Below are 22196 nucleotides of genomic sequence, written 5' to 3'. Positions count from 1 at the left end.
GCTGCTTTACATAAATAAAAACTGACATTTGTAGAGGACTTTACATATATTATCCTATTTGAATGTCACACAACCCTGGGTGAAATAGATATTGCTAGTATTATTATTCCCATTTGTTGTCAGAGATAAAGAGATAAGAAATGACTTGTCCAAGGTCATATAGACACCAAGTATCAAAAGACAGAATTTGAACCCAAATCTCCCTCCCTTTTTTTAAAAAAAAATTTATTTATTTAAGGCAATGGTGTTAAGAGTGACTTGCCCAAGGTCACATGGTTAGGTAATTATTAAGTGTCTGAGGCCACATTTGAACTCAGGTCCTCCTGACTCCAGGGCTGGTGCTCTCTATCCACTCTACTGTGCCACCCTAGCTGCCCCATACTCTTTAAGTCTGACATTCTGTCCACTGAAAAATTTTATCTCCCTTGTTAAATATTGTCTTTGCAGAAAAACAGTATCAGTTTCCAGGACTATCCCTGAGGATAATCCATTTCTCTATATCCTCAATAATATTGGCTTTCATAATTTTTGTTGTATCGAAATTTCCCTTTTTTTAGCACCTCTTAAAAGATGCTACATTTTCAATTTTCATTAAAAGGCTTACCTGCCAACACTCATTTCTGTCTAACCCCGAGTCTGTCATTGGGATGGCTAATTTAAAGGAGAGGACTTGTTGAGTCATTTTTCTGTTCCTGATCCCATTTGGGATTTTCTTGGCAGAGATAGTTTGCCATTTCCTCCTTCAATTTATTTTACAGGTGACAAAATTGAGGCAAATTGAGTTAAGTATCTCAGTATCTGAGGTTAGAATTCAAGATGACTTTTCTTGACTCTAGGCCTTGGACTTCATGCAGTGTATCACTTAGCTACCCAGAGAGAAGGGCTGGAGTCAGAAAGTCTAAAATGACTTTTGTAGACTGCTTCCTACCTGAAGCAGTTCTGTCTTCTAACTAGTAGTCAGGGTGTTGTAGAAAGAAGTCTGGATTTGGGTGTTGGGAGAGATATGGTTTAAAATCCTATCTCTGACACATAGTTATATGTGAACATGGACAAGTAATTTACTTAATCTGAATTAAATTATCTGTAAAATGGAAATGATAATATCTGTACTACAAACTCTTTAGGTTATGTGACACAAGTGAGATTTTATTTATACATAATATATTTATAATATATATACACATATTTATAGCATCTTCTAAATCTTAATGCATTTTCAGCTTGTCTTAAAGGGTGTTAGTATGAGTGTTACATAGAATTTCATTGTATTTTGATAGTGACATATCTAAGACAGGTTTGTAGATTTAAGTGATTTTTATGAAGGGAATTAAATGGAGAAAGGAAGTGTTTCCCAGAGTTACACTGAGGTCCATTTATAGAACTGGGATTAGGATATTCAGCCTTTAAATTTCTTGCCCTGCTGAACCATACTTCCTCTCATGGTACCAGATAATCAGTACTTCACATCCATTGGCTCCTTAGTTTAAAAAAGTCACCATCTTCAGTGTTCCTAATGCCAACACTTTAATCAGTTTCAGATTATGATTATTTCTCTGTAAGTGGTGACCAGGAGACAGAGCAGCAGGAATTTGACAAATCCTCTACCATTCCGAGAAACAGTGACATTAGCCAGTCCTATCGCAGGATGTTTCAGGCCAAACGCCCAGCTTCAACTGCTGGTCTCCCCACTACCCTAGGACCTGTGATAGTTACTCCTGGTGTAGCAACCATCAGACGGACCCCTTCTACTAAACCTTCTGTACGAAGGGGAACCATCGGGGCTGGACCCATCCCCATCAAGACTCCTGTGATTCCTGTCAAAACCCCGACTGTCCCTGACCTACCTGGTATGCTGCCAAGTCCTCAGGGAGGGCCTGAGGGGCATGGAGAACATAGTCCAGAGTCACCTTCTGTGGGTGATACCCACACCCCGGGTGGCACTAGTATGCCCTCCTCCATGTGGAGTGGTCAAGCCTCTATCAACCCACCACTGCCAGGCCCGAAGCCAAGTGTCCCAGAGGAACAGAGACAGAGCGCTCCAGAAACAGAGGATGAAGAAACAGAAAGGGATCACTCAAGTGCCACTGGCTCCCCTGGCCAGACCCCAGAGTCCACCAACCCAGATCTGAGTCCTGGGGATACCCTGCAAGGTGAAGATATGCTGAACGCCATCCGCCGTGGTGTAAAACTGAAGAAGACGCTGACAAATGACCGATCAGCCCCTCGCTTATCATAAGGTTGATACTGCCAGAGTTATAATGAATGGAAAATGAACTGTTTAATAAAACCTTAAATTTGTTTTGATTCATTCCAATCTATAATCAAATGGAAAATTTTGTAGGAAACTCAAAATTAGGACATTGTTTTGAAAGTACTATATATCATAAAACACAGAGAATTAAAAACACATGCTTAAGTAACGTCATAATCTTGATTGGTGTTTTAATTTGTAAATATCGACAACTTTCTGCATATTTTGTTCTTAAGTTTCCCTTTTAATTTTTCTGAAGGTGCCAAATCCCATAACTTTTTTATAAGCCTTTGTAAAATTTTAAATGCATAATTGGGTGGGGGGGTGGGGTAGGGCAGAATCATAAAATAGCAAACTTCAGCAAAGGGATGAATAATTGGCTTTTTTTGCAAGCTTTTGTAGATGCATTGTGATAGTGTGGTTTCAATAAATTGGACTTATTTTAATGTACTAATAAAATGGATAATGAACATGTCCTCATTTAAATATGTTTTGTGTGGAAAAGCAGGTGTAACTGGATGAAAAGCAATATAATGGATGAAATAAAGCTGGAAAAGATAGACTGTGTTGGGTTGAAGGGGGAGGTAAAGTAGGAAACACCATTAACATAGCGTATGCTGTTCCCTGAGAATATCCTAGTTGAATTAGTTAGGTTCATGGTGAATGCATCCAAAGCCATACTGGATTGCAGTGTTTGTTTAGGTGAGGTGTTTAGGGACTTTGCTGTTTTTTCCCCCATATTTCCTCTTGACCCTACACAGCAACCACTCCTAGTCATATGCATGCTGCTTCAATAGTGTACTTAGATTGATTTACTCAGTTTCTCTTCGGTTGTGCTCATGCTTTCATTGAGTCCAAATACATCCAAAAGGGTAAGGCAGTTTTTTAACAAGTAAAAGCATTTTAAAAAAATGATAGCAGGGTGTTCTTAGGTAGAGTATCAAAGGCCTTTTATGTACAAGTGCCCAGCAGGCTGGGTACATTGAGAAGCCCAAATATTTTGAGAATACTTGAGTGGATTTAGCAAGGGTAACCAGCTCGGGAGTTTAGCAACTTGCAAAAGGGTATGTTCCGTTTCAGGGGGCTTGTTTTTCTTAGACAGTGAATTGGCTTCATACTAAATACTGAGGAGGAAAGAAGATGCATTGTCACTGGGAGACTGACCACTACACTGTCTTTTTTGTATTCTGGGTGACCTATTTTTTTGGGATGTTCTTTCTTAATTTAAAAAAAAAATCTTTTTTGAGTTTTGTTTTTCAAGTGAAACCAATTTGCTGTACTAACCATCTTTTAAAGCCAGCAAGGTATGCAGAACTCAAGGGGGCCATGGGGGCAGGGTATAGATTAGACCAGGTTGGAGGCAGATGAGGCTTAGCAATTACTCAAATTACACGCTTGAGATAGGAACAATTCACAACACAAAGTTCTCAAAGGGGGCTGCTGGTTTCTACCCAAATGCTGCAGCTTTTGTTGGTTCCAATATCTGACGACATGATCATATGCTTTAATACATTACTGCACTGGATGTGAGAGACTTAATGTATTTGTACAGTCACTGTTCTATAATAACACTTTACACTGCTGTGATTGCTTCTGACACTTTTATGTTATGGCTTAAAGCAAAGGCATGTTTATTAGAAACTATTTAAACTTTTACTTTCTTTGAAAAACAAGCTCCTTATTACAGAATATAATCAACAGTAGTGCCTGTGGTTCTAGCCCACCAATCTTGATTGAATAAAAGTAGCTGATGCATTGTGCATATGATGCTTGATAGGTTTTGCTGATGCAAAAACTATTGCAAGAGAATGAACTAGTAAAGTGATATTTTAAACCTTGGAAATGAATGGATGTAACTGTACTGGAGTACAGCTTTTCACTTGTTTAGTTCTTAAACGTTAGTATAATCTGAAAAAATTTAATATAAAATGTTGCCAAATTCAGCGTAGAAAGAATGTGACAGAACACTTTGGATAGTTCTACTGTTTTGTGTTTTTGCATATTGTAAAAGCAGTGTCACAGCTAAAAATTAAAAAAAAATGTCTAATGGTATAAATTATTGTTGTTTAGTTGCTAGTTTGTACTGAGAGTTGAGCTCTCCCTGTGCGGTTTTTTGTTTTCAACTGATATAAATGAACAGTTGCTGTATTGTGTCACTCTTTTTTCCCATTGTAACAAATGCTTCAGAATACATCATAAATAAAGAATGGCTAGAAAAATTCTGTATTTCACTTTATTCACACTTTCATATTTGTTCTGCAACACTGATCAAAATTATTTTTAGATGACAACAAAAAAGTGTAATAGATTGCTGTTAATTGTACCTAGCCTGAGGGGCTTTGCTACTTTAAGCCCTTTCATTATCCTTACTGGAAAGGTAGCTGAATATTTTTTCCCTTTTTCTTAAGGAATATGGCTAATGCAAAAATATTTGCATGAAAAAATAATTTTTCTTTTTTGTGTTATGTCAAAGCTTTAACTGTTTTTGAATTTAATGGTAACAAACTAATTCTCTGATGAAAGTTGATCAAGTGATCCTTTTGGTCCCTTCTGTATTGCTTATGAGCACAATTAAGGCACAAGCCAAACAAAACTGACTTTAAGCTTGAATATTTAGAGCAAATTCCTAACTTGGGATCTACTGGCTTCTAAGGGAGACTTATGAGCCTAAACTGAACGAGAAAAAAAAGAGGTCCTTATTTTCACTAACTTCTAACTGAAATTTAACACTTTCTAAAATAATTTAAATATTCTGTGAAAGGGTCCATCCATAGGCTCCCAGAATGCCAAGGAGGTAACTGAATTCAGTTAATTAAAATCTTATAAAGGTCCTAAACCCAGCACAAAACTATTGCAACTGGGAGAATTCAAAGCGTGTTCTACTATGGATGTCAATATTGTTTTTTATTTATCTACAACACTGTGGCCTCATTTTTACAGATAAGGATAATATAACTTTTCAACTTTGCAAACTCTAAAGAACGAACCATTCCCTAACTTCATAGTTCTTTGAAGTTCATATATACCCCTACCAAAACTTCATTGCTAAAAAAGCAGTTAAAATTAGCCTCCAAACCATAACCAATTAAATTCAAGCCCAAAAGGAAATAATTTTTCCCAAACAAGGAAAAGGCAATTGTCAGTAATGTTTAGTAATTTTATTATTTCAAGGGCATGTGCATCTACATATTCAGTATCCACACTTGAAAGTTTAAAGTGTGTGCATATGTTAGTTACTCTGAGGGACGCTCTCGGGGCCTAGTGACAATATGCCACCAAAGTGGTGGCAAATGACCTTCTTTTCGAGCTGGGGGCAGAGCTTCAGTCTTAGGACCATCAAGTGGAGTTTCCTCCTTCAACTGCTGAACCTGTGCACAACAAATGAGGGGAAACCATGTTAAGAACAATTAAATGAATTTGTGACAGAGCTAATACCACCAATGATAAAAAGTGAACTCTTCACAAAATAATTATCCCATTCTCAAAATTTGAAAAGTACCAACTACACCTTCTTTATAGTCCCCTATTACTTAGTTCAGTATCCACAGCAAGAATGTTACTCATTCAATTGTTTTTTAAATAAAAGCATTTTCCCAGTGCCAAGGAAATAGCAATGCTAAGAAAGACATTTGATGGCCAATTCTAATTAGATAAAATTGTGACAGCATAATGTCCATTATAATTCCACCCACTCTCCCTTCCTCTTTGCCACCAAAATCTTACTAATGATAGTATTTTATAGCACATTACGATTTACAAAATAGTTTTCAGATATCTCATGACCACTCTGGGAGGTGATGGAATTACCTCCATTTACAAATGAATAACTGACAGACAGACAGACTGAAGACAGACAGAAATTAAGTGACTTGCCATTCAAGCTACAACATGCTAGAGGCTGCCATCTGAACTCAGGTTTTCCTGACTTCAGATCTAGTGCTCTTCCCACTCTGTACTCCCTGTTACTATCCTGTATCTAATTGAGCACTAATAAGTAATGTGTTTAGCAACAAACCATTAATGTAGATGCCAAAAGTTCCCTAAATACCAATTAGCTTTCCCTTGCTGTCTGGGTTCTATAGCATTCAGCTGTGGTTATGACCATAATAACACTGTTGGGTCCCTCTTGGCGTTTATCTTCAAGTCCCAGAGCAATTGTGGTGGATCCCAAGGATCATTACCAGGCAATGAGCCTGAATAGTAGAGCCTCCAAGATCCATTTCCTATATAAGCTCCCCCTAAAAAAAGCCCAATTTATTTGGGCCTTTACTGCAGCTATCCTGGCAAAGTTGCTATGGACAACTTGCTCCTCAGTGAAGCCCACACCTGTACTCCTAAATACAAGCATATGTAAAAGGGACAGAGTGAACCAGTTATTTTTCTCCCAGTCTAAATATGAATGTTGAAGCACATCCCACAACACACTATCCTCTTGTATACAAATGAAACCTGGAACTCTACAGCTTTTACCCACTGTGCCTGATTCACTTAAATTTAAACTTTATTAAAAAGCGCAGTGGATAGAGCACTGGCCTTGGAGTCAGGAGTACCTGGGTTCAAATCTGACCTCAGACACTTAATAATGACCTAGCTGTGTGGCCTTGGGCAAGCCACTTAACCCCACTGCCTTGAAAAATCTAAAAAAAAAAAAAAAAAAAAAGCACCTACCAAAAGTAAGGTTACAGACAAAAGTGATGTGGCTCTATTTTCTTAGCCTAGCCTTTCAAATACTGGCACTTCTCCAGAACACATAACCTCAGTCTCTTCAAAAGGCCTCTCTGTATGGTATGAGATCTAGGCAGTTCACAATTCTGATCACTCTCTTAACATACTCCAACTTCCTGAAATGTGGCTCCCAGCACAAAACACACAGTAAGACTATTATCTCCCTTGTTCTAGACACTCTTCCTTAAGGAATGTGCTCAAAAAGCAAAATTAGCTTCATGGCTGCCTTGCTTCTCCACTGTGGACTCAAAGGCCTCTGCTCTTTAAAAACCATTCTCCCATCCAGTCAAACAACCTAGCTAATTTTCTTTACTTGGGGAGGCTGCATGTAGTGGCTGGAAAGGGCAAGTGAATGTGGCACTCCCAGACCTGACCAGGATAGCCTCCAGAGGGTCTGCTGCATGAGTGTCACAGCTAAAATGGGGGGGGGGGGGGGCACAAAGTTCACTTCATCCCAGGTTGGTCCTCTGAAGAGGCAATCCTGTCCACTTAAAGGAAGGTGGGCTCTACAGCCTGAGACCCTGCTTACATCCTCCTTGTGGTTCCTGCTACTTGGTGACAGTGGGGATACCACTTCCCCTGAGTCTGTTTCCTTCTCTGTTAAAAAAGCTACTCAGTCACTAGATCCATGCCATTGTATTTCAGGGGAGAGGGGGAAGAATGAGATTAAGACAACAGACTTTCATATGCAGATTATAAGAACATATAATAAGAAGAAATCTATTGAACCTGACACTATCTTAAATGTGCTCAGATCCTTTAACATCACTATGTTATACTAGGGAAAGGGCTGAGTTTATAGCTCAAAGTGCCAAGTTCAAATCTAGCAGCCCCATCTCCTACTTGTGTAACCACAGAGTCTCATGTTCATGAGGTACAAAACAAGGGGGTAAACTAGATGTCCTCCATGGTCCTTTCCAGTAGTGGCTACTTTAATTGTCTCCGGTCCCTCTGCACATGACTTCCTCTACAAGCACTATTGAAGCCACACATCCCCCTCCCCAGGAGTACTTGTCCACTCACCTCACGCTCCCAACTTTCCAAGCGCAGTTTCTTCCACTTCTCCCTCTTGGCAAAGTAATCAGGGTACATTGCCTTCTCAGAGGGGTGCCAGTAGTCTAAGCACCACTCAGGAACCTGTCAGAAAAGGGATGCCTGTCACAGGTTCTGAGATAAGACACGGGGGAATGAGGAATTCAAGGGCAAGGGTAAGCAGTGGTGGTTTTCCTGGAAGCCTCAGAGCAAAGATGAGATGGGCAGCCACTGTCAATATGTTATAGCACAGAATGCTTTTGGGTAGAGGTTGGACTAGAAAGTTGCCAAGGTCCCTTCCAATTCTAAAATTCCATGATTCTGTGACACTGGAGATGGTATACTATCCAGCATTTCTTATAATCAACTCAGTACCATTAGTAAGATTACACAGAAATAGATGCAGAGGTGAAAAAGACCAAAGACAAATGGGAATGTCCAAGTATATGGAACCTAGGTACAAGAGCTAGGAAATAGCCTTAGGTCAGTTAGAATGGATACCATTCCATCACCTACTTTCTAGTCTTCAAAACTGCTATATTTATTTGGAAGTAAATAGGAATAACTTTCTTGGCTAGTAATTCTAGATATGCAAGTCAAATCAATTAATTTCAGGATTCTAGTAATGAGTTATTAACCTAAAGGGCTTTTTAACTTAGTGAAAAGAAAAGATAAATCTCTTTTCTATAGGACCACAGAACCTAGCTGAGGAATAGAAATGTTAATAGAAACTTAAAAATTGAGAAAAACATAGAGAACTACATTATTCCTTCCACACTGTGGCTCTTTCCATCATGGTTGCAATATATCACAGGTCTACACAAGAAAATGGGAATTCTTTAGAAGCCACAGACAACATGCAAAGGCCAGCAGATGACAAAAAGTTTGGAAACTCAGAAATGCATAAAATATATGTACTGTATAGTGACATCAAGCCAAATTTTATAAAGTACTCTAAACACCCCTTAAAAGGAAAAAAAAAAATCAGACTTCTTCTCTGGCACAAGCTAAGTCAAAAAATTTTACAAAATTTTTCTAGATTGTGGGATGCTGCAACCCTAACTTCCTTGATGTAGAAGTTATGACTATATTTTTCCTTTCCAAGTGAGGAGGAAAGAAATGAAATAAAATTTCTTTAAGAAAATCCATCTATCAAACAAATTATTTCCTACTTCTGAAATCAGATTAGGGAGTAGTATAGTAGGAGGAGTTATACCAGGGATCCTGACCTACCTTGTAACACTCATATCTTTCAAAGGAAGTGCCTCCAGGAGAATCAGGGAAGATATACGGCTGAGGATGCTGATAAGTCCAAAATTCTTCCTCTCCCTTCATAAGCAATTTGGTGGCCTTTACCATATCTTTTTCATTCTTATGTTCTTCAAACCGAGCTCTCAGTACACAAGCTCTGAACCGATATTCATCCCTGGAAAGTATAAAGATTAACAGCTATAAAAACATATCTCCAATTTGTTGTTAAAATTCCTTTCTCTAAGATATATATATATATATATATATATAAAATCCACAATCCCTTTAAAGATTAACACAAGTCCTGTTCCCCTTCCCACCTCCACATAGCAGCTGTCACCTGAAGGGAAATGGCAGAACATAGTTCCAATAAAGAAATGGGAGTGTTAATTGGGTGGGGGGAAAAAACCAAACCTTTGACCAAGTTAGCAAGTTTCTCTGCAAATGTATAATATCCAAGAATTAGCTGAACTGATTCAAGTATAAAAAGAAAAAAAACTATTCCTTCTCAAAGGAAGACATCTAATCCAAAGCATCAATAGGCAAGGAAATCCACTCCAAATCACTATTAGAGAAATGCAAATTGAAATAACTCTGGGGTTTTAACTCATCCCTATCGGCCTGGCAAAAATAACAACCAAAGAAAAGGACCATGGTGGAGGGGCTGTGGGAAAATAAGATACATTAGTGGACTGTTGGTGGATGGTGTATCTCCTTTAAGGCAGCAATATTGCTAGTAAGTCTATACACACGAAATCAAGAAAATAAGACATTTATGTACAAAAAGATTGAAAGCAGTTCTTTTGGTTGTAACAAACAACTGCGAAAGGCCCCATCAATGGGGCAATGGCCACACTGGTGTGTACATCAGGTCCTCTCTCCGCACTAGACCCCCCCCCGGGGGGATCACGGGGGCGCTTTCTGATTGGTCAACGGCAAGGCCACGCCCCGTCTGGGCCCTGATTGGCTCCGTCAACGTAAACAGAAGGGTTTCCCTTACATTCAGAAACCCAGAGGGTCAGTCCTCCCAGGCAGATTTTTTTTTTGGACTATGCAAAAGAACCCATGTTTGCTTCATTTTTTTTCTTACTGGCCTAAAATCACAGAGTGGGCGCTGGCAGTCTAAGACCCCTTAAAGACCTTAGCTTAAAAAGACCGAGGCCTCCCCCCTGCTTTCGGGGCCATCCCCAGGCATCCTCCAGATTTGGATCCAGGTAGCTCCGGGGGAGACAGCGAGGCAGCCCCTCCCTCAAGTCCAATTCATAGGCAGGTCATAGCTTCGAGAATCAGGGGGCAGGGATCTGAACTTTGGGGTGCCTTTTTCTTTTTTCTTAAGGTTTTTGCAAGGCAGTGGGGTTAAGTGGCTTGCCCGAGGCCACACAGCTAGGTCATTATTAAGTGTCTGAGGCTGGATTTGAACTCAGGTGCTGTATGCACTGCCTAGCCGCCCCGGTATTTTCTAAAATACGAAATAACGGGCATAGCATTGCAAAGGAAACCCTAGGCTGGGGAAGGAAACATGCATTTTGCCCTGGTCCAAGTACACAGAAAGCTATCCAAGGGCACCCCAGGAGGACGGATGGAGACGAAAAAAGGAGCAGTGGGAGCGGCTGGGAGGCGGCGAGGAGGGTGAAGGTCAGCCAATGGCGAGCCTCCCCTCCGCTGGGTTCTCTCTGAGGCCTGGCCCTCGGGGAGCCGACGGCCGCCTTCCCTTCCCCTGCCCTCCTCCCCCCGGCTCGGCCCGGCTCGGCGCCCACCTGAAGACTATCCAGGACTCGAGGTGGCGAAGCGCCCGCTTGTAGAGCCGCAGCACTTTCTGCTGGTGGGTCAGGAAGGCGCCCGGGGCGCACAAGGCCATCTCGCCCGGCTTCACCTTCAGGAAGCCGGCGGCCGCAAGGGCTGTCGGGAAACCGGATGACTCCGCCCCTCGACCCCCTCACCCCGTCCGGTTGCTTTCCGTCCCGCTGGGCCCGCCCCAGCCACTTCCGCTTCCGTCTAGGTAGACTTGAGGTTGGCGCCATGACTCGCTTCCCGTTCATCGGTAAGAGGGGTCCCTTTGCCCCCTGCGGGCCGCCTCGTGGTTCCGCATGCCGCCGTCCAAGCCTTTCCGTCTGGCCTCAGTTCTCGGCGGACGCGCGCTTCTCCCCGTCCGGTAGTGCCGGCGGGCGTGGGGGGCGGGGTGGAGAAAGGGAGCGCAGAGGGGAGGGGCTGAACTCTGAACTCTGACCCGGGGCCTTCCCCGGCTGTCAGTACCTTTGCAGAGAGACTGCCTTCCTGCCGCGGTTGCTAGTAGTGGCCTACTCTAACTGACCTCATTTGGGCTTTTCTTTTTAATTTTCCTTTTTCCTTTTTTTTTGCAAGTGGCTTGCCCATGGCCACACGGCTAGGTCATTATTAAGTGTCTGAGGCCGGATTTGAACTCGGGTCCTCCTGACTCCAGGGCCGGTGCTCTATCCACTGCACCACCTAGCCATCCCTATAGTTTCTTAAATTTGTCATCACTCCAGCTCTGCATCTGCAGATGCACTTCACATCTGGAACTCTGGGAGCACAGGTCCTAGTTTGCATCTCTCCAAATCCTTTTCTCTTTTGTCTACTTCTTAGGGAAAAGAAAGATATAGTTTCCCCTCATCCAGGTACACAGACGAGTTCTTTGACATTTGCCCCCAATCCAAGCTTTTCCTCTTTACGCTGTAGTTAATTTATGTATATATTATTTTTTTAGACTTTAGGAACTGTTTTGTTTTGGGGTGTTTTTTTTTTGGTCTCCCACTAAAAGTTGTATCTAGAACAAATATTAGTTGAATTGATGCTTATAGTAACTTGATTTTGAAGGATGGAATATGTTTCATTATGGAACAACTTTAGGTGGTTGTGTTTTGAGTATGTTTATGAGGTGCTTAGATAAGAGGTAAAAAAGTAAACCAGGATATTAGAGTAAAGTGGGGATAACTGACACCCAGATAAGGTATTTAATTTAAAAAAATTTTTTTTTATTTATTTAAGGCATTGGGGTAAAGTTTGCCCAAGGTCACAGTTAGGCAATTATTAAGTGTCTGAGGCAGGACTTGAACTCCAGGTCCTCTGGGACTCCAGGGTCCATGCTCTATCCACTGCACCACCTAGCTGCCCCTCAGTTAAGGTATTTTTTTTTGAAAGATTTTATTTTTGAATTTTACCATTTTTCCCCTAATCTTGCTTCCCTCCCCCCACCCCCCACAGCAGGCAATCTGTTAGTCTTTATATTGTTTCCATGGTATGTATTGATCTAACTTGAAGGTGATAAGAGAGAAATCATATCCCAGTTAAGGTGTTTTATTTTTTTATTTTAGTTATTTATTTGTTTATTTTTGGGTTTTTTGTGAGGCAAATGGGTTTAAGTGGCTTGCCCAAGGCCACACAGCTAGGTAATTATTAAGTGTTTGAGGCCAGATTTGAACTCAGGTACTCCTGACTCCAGGGCTGGTGCTCTATCCATTGCACCACCTAGCCACCCCTAGTTAAGATATTTTAAAGGAGATTTTCAAAAATTTCATTCACTTAATGTAATTTATCTTCTAAGAAGACACTATTTTCTTATCACTAAAGATTTCTTCTGATGGAAACCATGATGGATGGATGATATTGTCAAATTCCTTTAACCTTGACTTCTTGACTCCACCGTTCTTAAATAAAATCAAGAAGAATACATTTGTCTCATTTCCTAAAACTCCAAAAGACTGCCCAAATGTAGATAACTCTTTGGAGGCTTAAAAAGTTAATTTTGGAATTTTCTATTGTGATCATTCTATGCTAGTCTTTTTATAAAGTCATTGTTATATATTAATTTATATTCCTTTAACATTATCAACATAGGAAACTATCCCAGTCTTATTTCTCTGAAGAGAGTATTGTGACATACATGATATCATAACTATCTTAAAAACTCATGTATAAATTGTACTGAAATAAAAAGCAATCTCTTACCCTTGAATAATTGCTTAAAATATTAAGCAAATAATTTAAGGTCTGCCAAGTACAATCTGAGTCAACAACAACTTCCTTATATGTTTCTTCTATTCACAGGCAGTTACAGAATTTAAAGGTAGAAAAAAGTCTTAAAGATCTTCTAGTCCAGGGCTTTTTAACCATTTTTGACTTATAGATCCCTATGATAGCCTGATGAGACCCATAAACCCATCCTCAGAATATTGTTTTAAAGAGGATAAAAATTAAATACATAGGATTACAAATATAATTTGTATTTAATCATCCAAGTTCACAGATCCCTTGAAATCTAGCCACAGGTTGTCTGATCCCAGATCCAATTTTCTTTCATCTTCAACATTCTGACTTCACTCTTCCTTATTCATCCAGCCATTCATTTATTTATAATTTAGCTGACTGCATCTTAGGCAGTGTTTTTCATCCAAACACATCCTCTTTTAATTTTTGACATATAAATTTACTTCATCCAAATCTCTGTTCCGTACTACTTATGAGCCAAAAATGATTCAAATTATGACTGCTAAACATAAGAATTGTGTTTATGATATAATACTTGTATCAAGGGGGTAAGTTTTAAAGTAAAATCAAATTTAATGAAAAATCTGTGTATCCATCTTTTAAAACCCTTGAAGGTGCCCAGAATGGTATTTATTCTTACTAAAAATGTTTCCTTAACTACTTTCTTTTTTTAAAATTTTTATTTTTTTAAGGCAATAGCGTTAAGTGACTTGCCCAAGGTCACACAGCTAGTCAATTATTAAGTGTCTGAAGCCAGTACTTTATCCACTTTGCCACCTAGCTGCTCCCTTAACTACCTTCTAAATATAATTTAACTTCTTTAAGTACTAAGATTCAAGATATCTCATGTCCTACTCAGTAATATTTTTTTAAATATTAGTACTACAATTTGTTTCTTCCAAAAATATAAACCTTTTTTTTTCCATTCAAAATCAAAAAGATTGTGAAATCTAACAAGCATTTACAAGGAGAAAGAAGGGCATTAAGTGATTAAGTTTGCATATATAATGCTACCTACTATGGGACAGGTACTATGCTAAGTGCCTTTCATAAATATTTTCTCATTTATCCTTAAAACCGCCCCTACAAAGGAGGAACTGTGAGAATCCCTATTTTATAGTTGAGGAAATGAGGCAAGAAATAGCCAGATTTGAGGTTATAGTTTTTTTTTTACTCCAGACTTAGCTCTATCTGTTGTATCTTTAGCTACTTTTCTTATAACATAAGATTTTATGGGAATACAGTTCAATATTCACAAAAAGCTGAAACCCAGCTTGCTTCAAATATGAGTGCTTCCTGTATTAATTTTCTTTATTTTCAGGAGGTAGAACCAAGATGTCAGAGTTGTAGGAAATAGTACAGCGGACTCCCCCCTCAAATTCTTCCAAACAGACCTAGATAATGTAGCAGACCAAATCCTGATTGGAAATGCCCAAGAAAAGTCACAGTGAGTCATTTTTCCAGCCCAAGTCATCATAGGGAGATAAGCTTGCTGGAGACTAGGTCTTACTCAGCATGCTTTGCTTGGAATACTACGTTAGAGAGGGAGATTGTATACTGGGGACAAGGTTCAGACCCATATCAGCACACATGGATGAAGGATGCCAACTGGCAGCTTTGCTGCATACTATTCAGTTCCAGGATATAGATCCAATTAGAAGAAATATGTGGTGGCATTACAGGGTAGGGAATGGTGTAAGGCCTTGGGCAGTATACTAAAAAAGAAACACATTCAGGAACATCAGCAGAAGTATGACTCAGAGCTCAGGAACAGAGCTGGTTCTCAGTTCCAGCTTTTAGTCTAGATTGAAACCTGCAGAGGAATAATCAATGTAGGGATCATAGACCTAAGTTCTGCTTACTAACCCAGCAGAACTTCCCAGCTGTCTGATAATGACAGAATGCAGCAGTAGTGGACTACTCCTCAGACCCAATCCCAGGTCAGTAACTTACAGATCTCACACCAAAGGGGTGGGCAGTCATGTTGGCCAGGATCAGAACATTGTGATGGTCTGAAAGCTTGAAGGTACCCAGACTGAATTATTCCTGAGATCTGGAATTACAGTGACCAAGAAAACAACAGCAGGACAAGCTCTAGAAGTGCCCTTCTGAAATCAGATAGCAAACTGAAAGGAGCAAACAATAACCCAGAAAGTGAATGATTCCAAACCATGTACAAACTAACCTCAAAAGAGACAAACATATACAGCTTTGAGAAAAAATTCTTGGATAGAGCACCAGCCCTGAAGTCAGGAGTACCTGAATTCAAATCCAGCCTCAGACACTTAATAATTACCTAGCTGTGTGACCTTGGGCAAGCCACTTAACTCCATTGCCTTGCAAAAAAAAAAAGTCTTAAATGAGAGCTCTAGAAGAAATACTGAAAAAAAATGAGAACTGGGGGAGGAAAAGAATTGGAAAGGGCAATTAAAAAAAAAGCATAACAGGCCCAAATTCTCATTTAAGAAACAAATTCCCTGAAAATTAGAATGAATCAAATAGTCATTGACTTCACTTTACAGCAAGAAATAATAAGCCAAAGTAAAAAAAAAAACAACAACTGAAAAATAGAAGAAAATAAAAGATATCTTGTAGCAAAAAAAAAAAAAAAAACTGACCTGAAAAACAGATTGAGGAGAAAAAAAATTTAAGGGGTCATTAGACTACCTGAATGCTTATGCCCCAAAAATGACACATTTCAAAAAATCTTTGAAGAGAACTACCCAGACGTCAGAATAAGAGAGCAGAGTTGAAATTGAATCTATCAGTCTCTTCTTGAAATAGATCTCTTTATTAAAATAAAACTCAGGAATTTTATGGCCAAAACCAGAAATTCTAGATCAAAGAATACTTCATGTACTTCAGGCCACAAAAAAAGCCAAGTAGGTATCACTCAGGCTTGCAAATTATCTAGCAGCTACCACTATAAAAGATAGAACCAGAGATCCTGGAATAAAATATTTCTGAAGGCAAAGGATATAGGCTAACAGCTAGGAATATATTACCTAGCAAAATGAACTGTGATAGCAGAAAAAAAAAACCTTTAACTCCTGATAGAAAGGAGCTGTATAGAAAATTTTCAAACATAGGAGTTGAGAACCACAAAAAGGTAAGAACAGGTTATCCATAAGGGACTAAACAAATAAAGGGTATTGATACGTGTGTTCCCTTTTAATGTTATCATCATCAGAAGTCATAGAGAAGTCTAATTTGATAAGTCTAGGAATGCTGTTTGAATTTGATGCTCTTAAGAATGAAAAGAAAGGAAGAGAAATACACTGGAGGAGTATAAGGAAGAGAAAAGAAGGGAAAATTATCTGACATAATCAGGGTTTGTATAATTCAAACAATTTTTGGGAATGGGGAAGGATCAGCTGACACTTGAACTGATCAAAAAGAAGGAATAATGCACACAGGAAAATTGGAAGAAGACAGAAGGGAAAATAAAGGAGAGTAGATTGAGGGAGAAATTAGTCCTAAAGAAAACAAACTCAAAAAATATACAAAATATTTAAAAGTTCTTTTTGAGGTGGCAAAGAATGGGAATCTGACTAGATGCCCATGACTTGAAGGAAGGGCCGAATAAATTATAGTACATACATGTGATGGAATATTATGTGAAAAGAAATATTGAAGGGAGTGGTTTTATAAAAACCTGGGAAGATTGATATGAATTTATACAGAGTGAAGTGAACAGAACCAGGAAAACAATTTATTCAAAGATAACAGTTTGGTAAAAAAAAAGAAACCTTTGAAAGAACTAGGAACTGTGATCAGCATAATAACCATCCATGACTCCAGAGGGATAATAATAAAATATGTTATATAAGAAAAACTATTAAATTAATAAGCAATTATTAAATTAAAATTGATTTCCTCCAGAAATCAGTCCCTATAAGTTTATTCAGCCAACATCTAAAGGACATTGCTTATAGATGAGATTGTCCATATCCTTGATAGGCACTTTTCAATCTTGAGTGGGACTCCACTCAGTTAGGAGACCTTGCAAATATAATCCATTCTAGGTTAAATCTTCCTTTAGGAAATAAGCCCCTGTCTGTCCTTGGAACCTTCCATTAGAATTTAGGTGACCCAGTTTATGATGGGGAAAACCAAGCAGCAAGGTCTGATGGATTTTTTTGTCCAAAATGTTGGAGATAGCTGTCTTATGATTAGGCCATGTTCTCCAAAGGAAGAGATGAAGACTTTTTGCCAACCTTATTCATATGTCCACCACCTCATTGATTGCTAATCAGTCCAAGTTGCTTTCCATTCTCAGGGACATGCCCTTTTCCAAAGGCTTTTTACACATTCAGGAAGGGGTTTTTACTTTGGGGATGGTTATCTAACTTTAATCTGTTCATTATTTGCTGGAAATAATGATTAAAATTGATTATAAATTCCTGAAATTTTCACTTGTCATATATCTATCCACTTCTTGGAAAAGAGGCAAAGAACTCTGAAAAATGAGAAATACTTTTGGGGGGATGTAGTCATTGTGGAAATTTGATTTCCTTGACCATGATTTTCATAAGGGGTTTTGTTTTTCTCAATTAGGGATTGGAGTGGAATAAAAAAAATCAAATATAGCTTAAACAATATTTTTATTTTTGTCATCTCAAAATTATCTTTAAAAAACTTGTATTATTTAAGATCATAGTTTTCATGCTCAAAACTGGCAAATAATTTCCCAGTTTTTTATGTCCACAGAAAAACAAAAGTTTTATAAAGTTCTTGCTAGGAGAAAATAATTTTTTAATCATTGTATATACTTTTTACCAGCTACTTTTCATTACCTTTTCATTGTTAATGCAGGAGTACAAGAGGAATGTTAAAGGTAAACAGTAAAACTCAGAAACATTTTTTGAAATACAAAGAATTGTGTCACAAATCTGAAATACTTAGAGATTCTTGACTGAGCCAGACTTTTGAATCCTAAATTTCAAACAAGATTACTGATACCTTACATTTTCTTGTACTTTTTCAGTCTTTTGAATTTGTTTTAATATCTCCTGTCTCATGGAGTCATTGGCTTCTATTTAATCATTAGAATTTTTAAGGAATGTGTTGCTTGAGCAAGGTTTTATACCCTTTACGTCAAGTAATTTCCTATTCTTTCTCATTGTTCTTTTCCAAATTTTTTCATCTAATACCCTCATTTCACTTACAAAATCATTTAACTCTTGTTTCATCTCTTTTAGGAATTCTAAGTGCATTTGTGCCCACACTTTGTTTTTCTTTCTTTTTTAAAAAATTTGAATATTTTTATTTATTTATTTTTCCAACTACATGCAATGGCAGTTTTCACCAATCTTTTTTTGCAAGGTTTTGAGTTTTACATTTTTCTCCCTCTATCCCTTCCCTTTCCCCTCCCCCTGACAGAAAGCAGTCTAACATAGGCTCTTCATGTGTAACTGTGCTAAACATAGACCATATTAATCACAAGCTGTGTTTTTCATTGAGAATTAGCTTCTAGATGTTTTGGAATCATTCTCTTCTGGATTTGTGTCTCTCCCTGTAATTATTTTTTATATTTAGATTCTTTTTATGCTTGCTCATTCTTCCAGCCTAATATTTTAATTCATAATTTGTTGGATGACTCCATATGTATAATGAATATTATATTTTTACTTTCTTAATGGGAGGAAGTGTGAAAGGGAGGGGGAGAATTCAGAATATAAAATAAAATTTTTAAAAAACTAAAAACTTTGTTAAGGTAACAACATAGTTCTGGAGGGAATGTCTGGGCTGATCTTGATACTGCTTTTATGGTATATTAATGCTATGTTATATTGTGCTCTCAGAGGAAACTAAGACTAGGATCCAGTGAGCTTCTAGTATTCCAAAGTTGTCAGAAAAAAATCTGATCCTGCCACCTCTGGTCTGCAAGCACCTGACTTGGGTTTGGGTCTGAGCAACAGACCTATGGATTTGCCTTCATATAAGGTCTAGTCAGTGCTATTGGTTTCAGTCATAACAGCCTGTTGGGAAAGCTCTGCTAGTTCAATCAAGCTCTTACTTCCCTTTGGTCTGGGATTTATGACCTGGTTTTATTCCTTTATAGAGTTCAAACTGGGCCAAAAAGCAGAAGTGAGACCTTACTCTGCTACTGAGTCAAGTCACATAGCTGCTGCTTATTTCTGAATTTGCTTATTGCTCTGTACCCAAGCCTAGCCTGAGGAGGAACTACCCCCCCCATTAACTACTCTTTTGGCCCCGGATCTGACCCAGAATTGGATGTGAGTGACAGAGCAGCCAGACTCTACTTGTTCCTGCATCCTATACAAGTGTAGGCCCCTCCATATTGGACCTAACAGTTAACACCCAGAAAACATCAGCTAGCATTACACCGTCTATATGTGAAGCCTTCAGTTACTGCAAATGCTGTGGATAAAATCACCAGGTAGGATAAGATACCAGATACTGGGATCCTTTCTTGAGCTAAACTGCCAAGCATTCAAACTTTACTATAGAGAGTGCAGCTCAGTTGGTCTGCAAGTTGTTCAAAGGTCAAACTTTCCAAAAACTATTTTATGGAGAATTCACACAGGGCAAGTGCTAATGGTGGAGGAGGTGGGGTGTCAAAGAAAGTGATACAGGAACACTTAAGAACTTTGGAATTGATTTTGTGACATGGGAGAGACACTGGCATAGGACATCCCACCATGATGTCATTCAAAGAAGGCATTATCCTCTATGGGCAAAACATTTCAAATGGCTCAAGGGAAATGTGAGATACACAAATTCAGAGACTTCTCATTCCAAATATTCAGATGGATTATTTGTGACTGAACTGTGATAGAGCATTTTGAGCTTGTATTGGTCTGATTAGCCACAGTATGCCACATTTTAACTTGACTCTTCGAAAAGGAAGGACAACAACAATCACCAATCATGTCTAAACCAAGGCAAAATCATGGCTGTCTTATATAGCATAATTGATAACTAATCATACCATGGGACAAAATTAGAACCAATGATGGAAATTAAAAGAAGGCAGGTTTCAGCTCAAATTCAATTCAGAAAGAATTAAATTAAATTAAATGAAAGTGTGTAATAAGGAGCTTATACTTTAGATAAGTAAGGTGATATCAAAGAGAACTGCTAGGTGCCTTTGCTGAATTCAGGTCACCTGGCCTAGATAACCTATTATAATCTCAGCTGTTGAAAGTCCAAGTACATGTGATTTTAAAAGTCATCAAAATTGAGAGTGATACCCTAAGTATGGAGGACAAAGGTTACCCTGCTCTTCAGAAAAATGAGAGAATAAACTATAGATCAGTTGACAATGATTCTTGGGAAAATTCTTTGCGATTTTTTTTTTAAATAAGTTTTTACCAATCTTGACAGTAGAGCACAGGACACACTTGTACTTTGAATATCAAACTCTTGGATGTGCTTATTGGGAGAAGTAATGAGTTGCTCAGTGGCAAGATAGATAAAAATTAGGCTGTGATTTCATTGGTATAAGAAACCTCTTCCAATGCAGAGTAGTATCTTCTTTGCATCTTAAAATCTTATAAATGCTGCCAAGAGCTAGGGTCTGCAGACTATGACCTGTGCAACCATTCTTATACAACCTGGGAACTAAGAAGTTTTTAAATAAATTTTATTGCATTAAAAAATGTGAAAACCTTCATATTCATAGCTCACCAAAATTATACACCAACTGTTTAACTCAGAAAAATAAAATAAAACCAAAGAGCTCACAGATACAGGCAAAAAACCCTTTATTTTGTTAGAGGAGGGAAACTAGGCACATGTGCTAGGATCTCCTATAGAAGACCCAAAGTAGTGAGGCTAAATCTTGATACTGATTAATTGGCAGGATAATTAATTGGGTCACAACATCCTTGAACAAAGGAAATGAAGGAACATTTCAAATGCAAATCCTGGAAGCATTTGTTGCTTGAGTACAGCACATGTGTGCATGGATAATCTCAATACCTAGTCTATTGCTCTAAACCTTGGGGATTTAGAAAGTAGTTTATATAGTTTTATAGCAAAAGGAGACTGGAAAAGACAAGGGATATGGAGTGCTCAGAACCAGGATGTTTATGCAGCCTTTGTCCATTGGGTGCCAGTATGAACCAGTTTCCAGTGACCTTACAGATTCTGGCACAACAGAGTTGTTCCAGGTTCATTCAGTGAACACCAAAAAGGATTCCTGGTAAGTCAAACTCCAACAACATTCATTCTGCCTCCTGATTGGTTGATTTTGATTCCCGTGTTATTTCTGCCTCTCCTGCATAATAAGGAAGCGCAAACAAATATATATAAAATAGTGGCTAGACAAAGAGGCAGTAAAATAAAGCCCTGATGTTGAGGGGTAACAACAACGAGGCAAGTTTGATTCATATCAGGGCTTAGTGACCAGAATGTCCTTCCTGCCAGTGCTTGTCCGAGTTCAAAGTCCTCTTGGGGCTGATCTGAAACATTTCTATGATTTCTTTGCTGGAAAGTTTATCCATAGGGTGAGTGCAAGGGATCATTGTTATGTCAAACTCAAGGCACAACTTGCTTGCTGGATCTTGGCTTTGGAAAAACAGGATGTCTCTGAACAGTAAAAAGACTAAGAAGAAAGGGGTAGTTTTGGAATGGGGATCCTGACATTGTCCCCTTTTTTAGTCAAAGGGAGAGGGTCTAAAAGAACCCATCCTATTCTGATCAACAAAGAAAACTTTAGAGTAGGTGGCCAATTTCTTCTAAATGGTCTAAAGGGAATGACAGTTCAGAAAAACACTTCTACCTATCCTTAGTAGAGGACTAATCTGATGGGGGGAAAATGAGATAGTGACACACAACTCTTAAGGCAGAGGAGAAAAAGTAAAACCCCAAGGCACACAATTGTTGGAACACAAAATTAGTGAGTCTGTGAAGGAGTAGAAGGCCAAACCAAGCTCTGAAAATGTGAGAGACTTAGTAATTACCT

General features: G+C 38.6%; 3 protein-coding genes across 9 annotated transcripts in view; 2 read left to right on the top strand and 1 right to left on the bottom strand.

Annotated features, from left to right (window-relative positions):
- Positions 1–4470, top strand: part of MTSS1 (MTSS I-BAR domain containing 1) — a 326922-nt gene extending 322452 nt beyond the window's left edge. For 5 of the 6 annotated variants that reach the window (XM_074201656.1, XM_074201658.1, XM_074201662.1 and 2 more), the window contains one exon: positions 1533–4470. In XM_074201656.1, coding sequence (XP_074057757.1) covers positions 1533–2236 — 704 coding nt within the window. In that variant the 3' untranslated portion in view covers positions 2237–4470. The remainder of the gene's footprint in view (positions 1–1532) is intronic. The other variant, XM_074201660.1, reaches the window with a different exon arrangement.
- NDUFB9 (NADH:ubiquinone oxidoreductase subunit B9) lies at positions 4463–11167 on the bottom strand. Its single transcript, XM_074201668.1, has 4 exons — positions 11017–11167; positions 9242–9434; positions 8000–8113; positions 4463–5619 (listed from the first exon to the last, which is right to left on the bottom strand). The coding sequence occupies exons 1-4, from the start codon at positions 11115–11117 to the stop codon at positions 5485–5487; spliced, it is 543 nt and encodes a 180-aa protein (XP_074057769.1). The 5' UTR covers positions 11118–11167; the 3' UTR covers positions 4463–5484.
- A 30-nt stretch (positions 11168–11197) lies between these two features.
- TATDN1 (TatD DNase domain containing 1) overlaps positions 11198–22196 on the top strand; it is a 44264-nt gene continuing 33265 nt past the window's right edge. Inside the window, exon 1 of one of the 2 annotated variants that reach the window (XM_074201664.1) lies at positions 11198–11300. In XM_074201664.1, coding sequence (XP_074057765.1) covers positions 11279–11300 — 22 coding nt within the window. In that variant the 5' untranslated portion in view covers positions 11198–11278. Of the gene's footprint in view, positions 11301–11459; positions 21435–22196 lie in introns of those variants that run through there. The other variant, XM_074201665.1, reaches the window with a different exon arrangement.

The sequence above is a fragment of the Macrotis lagotis genome, chromosome X (genome assembly GCF_037893015.1).
Source record: "Macrotis lagotis isolate mMagLag1 chromosome X, bilby.v1.9.chrom.fasta, whole genome shotgun sequence".
Classification (NCBI taxonomy): Eukaryota; Metazoa; Chordata; class Mammalia; order Peramelemorphia; family Peramelidae; genus Macrotis; species Macrotis lagotis.
Note: the sequence above shows the minus strand (reverse complement) of the source record. Positions and strands in the feature narration are given on the sequence as shown.